The 9,456-nt window shown below is 34.8% G+C and overlaps 1 protein-coding gene across 1 annotated transcript; it reads right to left on the bottom strand.

Moving 5' to 3' along the window:
* Nucleotides 1-217: 217 nt before the first annotated feature.
* commd1 (copper metabolism (Murr1) domain containing 1) lies at nt 218-9,064 on the bottom strand. Its single transcript, XM_051705624.1, has 3 exons — nt 8,854-9,064; nt 5,649-5,930; nt 218-748 (listed from the first exon to the last, which is right to left on the bottom strand). The coding sequence occupies exons 1-3, from the start codon at nt 9,025-9,027 to the stop codon at nt 641-643; spliced, it is 564 nt and encodes a 187-aa protein (XP_051561584.1). The 5' UTR covers nt 9,028-9,064; the 3' UTR covers nt 218-640.
* Between the last annotated feature and the right edge of the window lie 392 nt (nt 9,065-9,456).

The following is a 9,456-nucleotide window of genomic DNA, read 5'->3' on the forward strand; positions in this document are numbered from 1 at the left end:
CGTTTCCTCTCTTTGTCAATAAGACATTCAGCAGATGCTCTTTTTAAGATGTTTAGCAGATGTGAATTAGATTGTGATGCTTTCCAGATATGAATTTAACATACTTTTGTATTGTATTTAAAGAGTTTGCAGTGGTTGATAGGATACAAGTAGATCTTATGAAACATGAAGACTCTGGACAGGCCCAATGAAGCATGTTACTCACAATGTTGCTATGTACTGTTATAACAGAATAAGTATAATTTAACACACAAAAAACATTTTATTTCCTGTACAAAGGAATACAGTAAAAAATAAATCTACAGATTATTTGACATTGTTATTGGTGTGTTAATATTTGACCTGCTCCATTGAGTCACTCAAACACAGTTAAATGTACTAAAGTGAAAAGCAAAGTCAGCAAACATCTAAACAATTATATGTTGGCAATGGGTTGGAGTAGAAACAATAATTATATCAATATTAAGCTGACACTTTCCTTGTTAGTTTAGTAATAAAACTGTAGAGTGACTCAAGATGATACAGCAGGTCGTACATTATCATGACTGATCCTTTACAATAATGATTATATTATTTACAGTATAATGAATATTCATTATGACAATACAAAGATACACACTCAAACACACACGCACAAGCTCTAGCTGTGGTGTACGATGCTGTTGATGCTCTCCTGAAGTTCTGCCATCTTCTTCAGCACTAGATTGACCTTCTGCTCATCAAACTCCAAACACACAAACTCAGAGTTCTGAAAAAGAGAACATTGACATTCACTCTTATGTCTAATCAACCTGCATCAACACAAAGACGTAAGATTCACAACATGGAAAACACTCAAAAAGTTGTTCCCTTTGAAAGTGAAGCAACACCAAAAAATCCTCAGGATCAAGAGGATCTAAAACGGTTAAAACTGAATTCAGAATCTTTTTATACAATCGTTTTAACAGCAATAAACAATGGAGCGCAAAACACCATCCGCCCATTTTTTTTTTTTCATGAAATCCATATGGATTTCATGAAATCTGCCATTAAAGACAGATGGCATCAACAGGAGCTCACGGTAGGACTGTCTTTAAAGGTTTCTTATTGTTAATCAATTTGTCTGTGGAGAAAATGAATGGGATTTTTACTTCTGGAACCAGTCTGTTGCACTCTATTAAATAGAGAATAAGCATCTTTTATCAGATTAAATGTAATGAGATGTAGTTATTATACTGTGTAATTAAGTAATAAGGTACGAGAGGCTGTTCTACATTATAAGTCATGGATAAGGGACATTGTTAGGCATAACGTAGAGTCAAGAAATGTATTTTAGTTCTGTTTTTTTTATTTTACACTGTAAAAAATGTCTGTAATTTTAACGGTAAAGGACTGTAAAAATGCTACAGAAAAAAACTGAGTATTAACTGTAAAATATACAGTAAAATATTGTAATATATTTTAAAAGACAATACAGCAGTTTTTACAATAAAATGTTGTAAAATTACTTTTTAGCTGTAAAAAGTGTGATTTTCTGGAATAATGATAAAATTTGACATTGTTTAACAAGAGAGTACATGTACTTTTTACAGTAAATTGTTAAAATTACAGTAAAAAACAACAATCAGGCGTTCCCAGAATTCCCTGCATGACCCATCATATTTCATTATATTTTACGGGAATAGTTATGTTTCTTCTTGTTTTTTATATCAGTTACGTACACTGGGATGTTCTGTTTTATATTTGATGTAGTTTAATGTTTACTGTATTTAAATTTCACGTGTTACCCTGATGGTGTTTAGTGTTTGTGTGAGTGACACTGAACACCGTCTCAACATGTTTATTGGTCTTCTGGAAGAGCCACTATTGATGAACTTCATGTCATCATGTGCTCTTCAGTAATTTTAAAGTAAAAAGCAGATTTTTACAGTTTTAGAAGGTTAATAAAGTTTATGAAGTTATTTTACTGTTAATTTAACAGAATTGTTTTTTTGTTTTTTCAGTGCCGGTGTGGTCATGTAAATTACAACAGTTTTAAACTGTAAAATGTGCAGGTTGTTCAGTAAAGTTGTTTACATTTTTATTGTATTTTTTACATAATTATTCTGGCAACCACAGCTGCCAGATTTTTTTTTTTTGTAAAAACGACAGGATTTTTTTTTTATACTGTAATTAACAAACATGTTCATTGTGTTTTTGTTAATGATAATAACACATAATCTAACACAAACACTAATGTGTTGTGTTGCTTTGAAATTATTTTTGGTGGTAATTGTGCTCCATACTCTGTCATGACTGAATGAAGCATCAATCTCATTTCAGCACCGCTAAACCCATGATGAGGAACCTTTCAGCTTCACTCCTGCTCTAAAGAGAAGTCCCCTATTCTCTCAGCATGAATCATACAGTGTAATGTGCTCTCTGAGCACACAGCATGAATAATGAGAAACAATTAGAGCCCTCATACACAAACAAACACATGGACAGATGAGCGACAAAACTGAAAGCCACTTACAACACAGAGCAGATTCCTATTACAGCCAAAGACAATGGAGCGGAGTGATGTTCCTTCTAATTTTTGTTCTTTCTGAGCAAAACCTCTGTCTATTTGCACCATGCACCGACCTGTGCAGTGTTTACGGTGCAATTCTTCACCAAGAAATTTTATAAAAATTATACAATGCAGAATGATTTGTTTCTTTATTAGGCTGTTTATCACATTTTTGCAGTTTCCTAACATTTTTGTGGTTTGTTTTTTACAGCAACATAGAATTAAAAATATATAATAGTGTTTCTTCAACTTTAGCCCTGTGAATTTCAAGAAAGTAAAATCCTGTTTAAAAAATTTTCACACTCTCACTACTTTATTTAATTTCACTTCTAACAATGTCCAACAGGGTATGCATCACAGGAGATTTAAGACATATTTTTTTTTTTTCTGAAAGTTGTAAAAATTTCCACCACAGTGTCATTACCAGCACATCTCAGATTCTGTATTGTGTTTATATCAATTCTGTGGTGGAAATGACCAATTGAAATGACATTTTTAAAGTTTTTGAAATAAAATAGCCGACTTCTTTGTCTTTTTAAGGCTGATTTAATTGCTGAAATTTTATGTATCCTAAATACACACAATTCAATAATATTTTCACACTTTTTGCATAATTTCTCCAAGTTACAGCTTGATTGGAAATGACACCCAATAAAAATATTCTGCTCACAAGTGATATTTACCTTGAGTTTTCTTTGTTTTCTTCAATCACCACTTGTCTCATATTTCATCTCAAGTTGATATTGTTAATTCTACATTAATTTGAAATGTTTATTTTTATTTCACTCTTTGTTTAGATGATCAGTTTAAACATGTAATAATTTGTATTTTTAATAATGGATTTCCATAAAAAAGAAAATAGATTTACTTAAATAAATCTACATATGTAAGGCATTTGAAAAGTACCAAAATAATTGATGAAGGCCTGGTACAAAGGTTAACAGTCAGTTTAATGTGACCTTCATTTAACAAAAAGAACAAATCCAAAATCTGTTAGTTTTACTAAAAATCAACCACTGGGACATTAAAACTGCCCGAAGTTGAGAAAACACCCAATAATAAAATTATATACTGTATATATATATATGCATGCATACGGTCATTTTTACAATTCTGCTTGGTGCCGCAAAGAACATTTTTAAGTGAATAATTTAAGCAGTTTCAAAACAAAAACCAAATAAACAAAACAAAAAAGCAGCTGTTATTCTGCTCTCAATCTCATTTTGTTGATCGATAAAATATGGCCTCTATTAAAAATCAGCGTCTCAGATTTGAAGGGAGGAAAAGCTTTAATAGCAGCGCAATGAGATCTAATGTCACTAATGGATCTGTATGTTCTGTAACTGACTGCTCGACTCGCTATAGATTTTGCAAGAAATAAAACATGAGCTATGTTCAGAATCCTATACTTCCATACTACATTTCTGCAGTATGAAGATAGAGAAGAACCCTCATGCATTTCAGGAATGTGTCGATGAGTTTTAGAGGTGCACTCTGTCATTTTTTTGTTCTGTTGCACTGGCCGGTACAGCATTCTGCATCATAAACGCACTTGTTTTTGGTTACAAATGCCATTATGTACTATTCTCCGTCAGCCACGATTAATTTATTCTGTGAGCTAAAGTGTCAAAAATGGGGGATTACCAAGATGATGAGAGTAGTATACGTCCAGTCATGTGACCTCAACATTGATGTGACCATGAGGCAGTCCAGCTCCATGTAAAATAAAACTGCTTCACCTTGTATGATTTTAAACACATTCATCAAAAGTACTTTTGTAAAGTTGAGTTTCACTGAGGTCTACAGAGTTTGCACTCATTTTAAAGTGTGCCAGCAATAAAAAGTGCAACATACAAACAACACCTTTAAAAAATACCAAACATGTTAAAACTTCTCCCAAAGCACGTGGAATTAAACCACAGTCTTCATTTTCTCGTGGCATGTTTGCACACAATTATAGGTCTGTGCTAGTACACTTTTTTTATACCCTTTTAACCCATTTTGATTGTGTAATGACATAATCCAAACACTCATTGTCCTAGATTTAGCAAAGACCTTTGGATTTTATTTAGGCAACATTAAAACTAGCGATAGACTGATATATCGGCCAGGCCAATTAATATGCCGATATTTGGCCATTTTTGGTTAACTTTGTGTCAGTTCAAAATCTACCAATAGATTTTTCAATTAGCAATCAACACTTTGTGTTTTCAAGATTTTTTTCTTTTCAGGTTTATGCAAATGTGAGTCAATATTGAGAAATATTGTGTACATCTGATTTGCTGTTGTATTATTTGTATTATGTTTATCGGCATTTATATTGGCCACCAGCCATCCTGCTCTCTAGATATCCTATCAACCACTAATTAAAAACCAGAGGTGCATATTATCCATTTTGTTTATAAGGCAAGCATCACTATTACTAGTTGCTCATACTTTGTGTTAGTGATTTGAATGGAAGGTTGACCGATATATCGCTTTTGCCGATTAATCGGCACCGATAGTTGCTTTTTGAACTATCGACAATCTGCAAAATTAACACCGATAATTCATCAGTGCCGTTGAAGGCTTTGGGCTTGTTTATAGTTAAAAGTCTTGCATTATGAATTGAACGTTCATTTTTTTCTGGTTATTATTATTTTGCAATAAACAGGATCTGGCATTTTATACATGTTGGACTCTTGCAGTTGGATGTAACACCTTAGTTATCCGTTTCAGCAAAATCCAATATCGGTCGACCTCTAAATTGAACAGACCCATCAATCTACATATTAAACTTTGGCTTGTAAATTGTCTTGCACAGTTAGTGTTTCAAACATGGATGATATCTCAAATCATGCGGTTTGTTGAATACAGCATTTGCATATCCTGATTCTTTGCTTCATAATTATTAACAAAAGACTGTAAAACTGAATTTGTGAATTAGCCTGATTACTTTACTCATTAATATTTTTGCTCTGTTTTCCTGGAATAGAAAGACTGTAAATTATAAATGTGTATAAATGCTAAAAATTATTTTACCAACTTTTAGAAATGGACTAGCATATAGATGACCCCAAAGCTAGTAGACATGGATTAAAAGCCACAAAACTCCAATTTTGATTAGTTCAACTCTCACCTCTCCAGTGCGACCCAGCTCTAACTCCACCAGGGCTACTGGACTGTTGGACACCTGTCCCCTGCTAGCGGAGGTATGCAGGTCCACCCTCCACTTCAAGCTCCTCAGGCCGGGCTCCCAACGGCTCTGCGACAGCAGACTCTCTCGCACCCGCACGCGGTGGGCCTTCCAGAAGCGTGACAGAGCGGCTGCCTGCTCTACGCTAACGCCACCCTGCTTACGTGTCTGCGCTGTGAGGAATGCCTCGAGCTGCGCCTGGTCCATGTCTGCAGACGCGATGGACTGCAAAAGAGAGAGAGAGAGACAGAAGGAGGTTAGGTTGGTGTCAGAATGGTGTACTATGGAAAAAATTAATACAGAAACATAATGATTTACTGTAAGCAAAGTAAGACTTTGAGTATGTTTGGAATGGAAAATTAGTATTCTGCACAGTATACACTGTATACTAGAGGTTGATTCGGACCATCACACCAATAGCTGCTTTTGGAACTATCGATTATAGGCGAAAATCAACACTGATAGTTATTTTCCATATATTTTTCCATGCCCTGTCAACTCATAAAGTACATTACAGTTAAAAGACCCATGTTATGCACCAAATCTTGTATTTTAATTGCACTGCATCTGGGATTTCATTCATTTTGGACTCTTGTTGCATTTTTGTCTGTACCCATTAGAGGTCGACCGATAGCTTTGCCGATAACCATAACTAAGGTGGTGGAAAAGGCCGATAACTGATTGATTGGCAGATAGTTTTTAAAAATTGATCTATAGAATGATAAAAAAAATCACTTAGTCTTTCCTTACTATGAAGGGCACAGATATTAAGGCTCCAAAATGAATAAAATCCCGAAAGCAGTAAATAGTGAAACCAAAATCCCAACAATAACTGAAAAAGATTTGCGGTATAACGCAGAACTTTTAACTACAAACAAGCCCGCAATACTCCAGTGACTCTTATTTAGAAATGACAGAGACTTGGCGCCATTACAATGCTCTTTGTGTACGTATTTACCAAATTACTTTTTATAGCCTATATATTCACCAGATGAAGAGTTCTGAATATATATATATATATATATATATATATATATATATATATATATATATATATACACACACTGTTTATCACTAGATGAGGTTTATTGATGTGAAAAAAATAAATATCAGCAACAATCGGCATAGATTTTTCCGATAACAGATAGTTCAAAAAAGCAACTATCGCCACCGATCAATCAATAAAACCGATATATCGGTCTACCTCTAGTACCCGTCACGGTAAGGAGAGACAATATTTTTTTTTTTTTTTTACATTTAAGAAATATAAAAATTCAATACAATTTTTAAAACTATTGGATGATTAATCGGTAATTGGCCTTTTCCATCACCTTAGTTATCGGTATCAGCTAGGGGTGTAACAGTTTATCGTGGGAAGATACACTGCAGTTAAAAATGTGACGATGCGCATCATGGAGATCGGTCTTTTTAAAAAGTTTTTTTCGCGTCTATTCTTTCCAATACGCGCAATGTCCTATGCCTACGTAATGTGGGCATACAAATGGAAATCGCTTCATTGCACACAAGAAGCTATAAAATACAATTGCACATTTGCAGCCACAGAGTGCGGCCGAAACTCTGAAAACTGAAACCATGTAAGCAAATATAATACAGGGAACACCAGAAGCGGGAGAGAGACGCACCTTTTCAGCGCGAGGGATCAAACGTCCATTTGACGTGCAAGATTGATCTAATGTCAAATTTCATGTCTGATTTGATTTCATCAGTAAATTATTTTTATTTCACTGGATAAGCATGCACATCCATTAAAAGAACAGTTCACCCAAAAATGAAAATTCTCTCATCATTTAATCACTCTCATGCCAGAACTCAAATGAAGATTTTTAGAAGAATATCTCTTTTGGTCCTCACAATGCTAGTGAATGGGTGCCAAAATGGCGAAGCTCCAAAAATTACATAAAAGGCAGCATAAAAATAATCCATTTGACTCCGGTGGTTAAATCAATGTCTTCTGAAGTGATATGATGGGTGTGGGTGAGAAAATCACTTCTGCATTATTCTTCTTGCGTTTTTGGCGATTCACACTCTTCATCCATACCACCCATTACTGGGCAAGGAGAGGAATTTAAAGAGCAGAAGGACTTAAATATTGATCTGTTTCTCACCCACACCTTTCATATCACTTCTGAAAATATGGATTAAAACACTGGAGTCTTTTATGCTGCCTTTATGTGCTTTTTGGACCTTCTGAGCTCTGGTCACCATTCACTTGCATTGTACTGACCAACAGAGCTGAAATATTCATCTAAAAACCTTCAGCAGATGAAAAAGTCATACACATCTGGGATGGCATGAGGGTGAGTAAATTATGAGAGAATTAAAATTTTTGGGTGAACTATCCCTTTAAATATGCTTTTTTGAAAATAATATTTTGATGTAATCAGAGACAAAAAAAAATTACCATTTTAATTTAAATTATTATAAATGTATGTAATCATCAGTGACAGTGTGTAAGCAGCACATGTATCTGACATAATTCTATATTTTTCAGTAAGTAAATATTAGCAAATATTTCCATTTAGTGTCACCATTGCCCTGTTCTGGGCTGATTTTTAGTCCCAGTTCATCTCTGATGGATCATTTAGCACTTTTAAGAACAGTACCTTTAGCTAAATTTTAAGGGAAAGGAACTGTTTTGCATATTTCTTTAAAGTTTTAATAAGAAAAGAACACTTTCAATCTTAACTTCTCAAATGCTGGCCATATCTTAAAGTATACTACCATTCAATTCTTACTACTTCTGCAGTATACAGTATACATACTATGGGCATAGTATGATAATTTTCTGTAAGCACAGAAACCCCACAAGGCTTATATTTGCTAAAATGCGCAAAGTATACAAACTGCACAGTGTATACTACAGAAACAGTCAGAGTAGTATGGAAGAAAATGGTCACAACAGAAAAATTGAATTTTTCTCTAGTGGAATAACATGGTACTGCAGCCCCTCCTGAAATATGTAAATAAACAACTTGATACTCTTGCGTGCTCCCAGCTATTTCAAGTCTCACAAAATCACGAATTAGACTGCAGTTTGTATACAACTGCAGAAACATGAATAAACTACACTGTTGTCATTTATATTTGCTAATACAGTGATCAGAGAAGCAGCAGAGGAGAGATGTACCTTTAAGAGCGCTCTCATCTTCTCATGTAACGCGTGAAACTCGTCCTGGGACAGCTCGGCATACAGCTCATTCTTCAGTAACTCTTCTGTGATTTCTGTGTTCCCGTAATAAACTCTCTGCGCGATGCCGTTCAGTAACGCGCTCACACTTCTCGCGCTGTCCGCGTCAGCCATGTTGACGGTGCGTCATGTGATCGCGTCACAAGAAACCGTCCCTTCACTTCCGGTCTTCCGGTTGTTTTCATTTCCGGCAAATGCAGCGTTCTGTTTTCTTCTTCTTCTTCTTCTTTGGATTTATTGGTGGTTGGCGAACCAGGTGCATTTCCGCCACCTACTGGGATGGAGTGTGAGGCATTAATGGAGGAGGAAATAAAAAGATGGAAAAGAGAGAGGGGGGGGTTAAAAACTCCTATCTGAAATCTAATTGTTTAAACTGAATATCATATTTCCCAAGGACTTGATGTTATATTCTTTTAATCAGACCTGTTGTCTTTAGGTAATCTAATACAGCCTTAGTCACTTCTGAATTTTTATTCAGTAGGTTCTGTAATGTTAAACTATTTATTCCTTTGCATATGGCTTTAACATCTTCTCTGAGCTGAG

The sequence above is a fragment of the Myxocyprinus asiaticus genome, chromosome 8 (genome assembly GCF_019703515.2).
Source record: "Myxocyprinus asiaticus isolate MX2 ecotype Aquarium Trade chromosome 8, UBuf_Myxa_2, whole genome shotgun sequence".
NCBI classification, from domain to species: domain Eukaryota; kingdom Metazoa; phylum Chordata; class Actinopteri; order Cypriniformes; family Catostomidae; genus Myxocyprinus; species Myxocyprinus asiaticus.

What these genes read in the sequence shown, in the direction of transcription:
- commd1 (XM_051705624.1), bottom strand. Translation starts at nt 9,027, where the DNA reads ATGGCTGACGCGGACAGCGCGAGAAGTGTGAGCGCGTTACTGAACGGC. An exon ending in AGATGAGAGCGCTCTTAAAG is followed by an intron (nt 5,931 to 8,853) that starts GTACATCTCTCC and finishes TCTCTTTTGCAG; the next exon opens with TCCATCGCGTCTGCAGACAT. An exon ending in AGCTGGGTCGCACTGGAGAG is followed by an intron (nt 749 to 5,648) that starts GTGAGAGTTGAA and finishes TCTCTTTTTCAG; the next exon opens with AACTCTGAGTTTGTGTGTTT.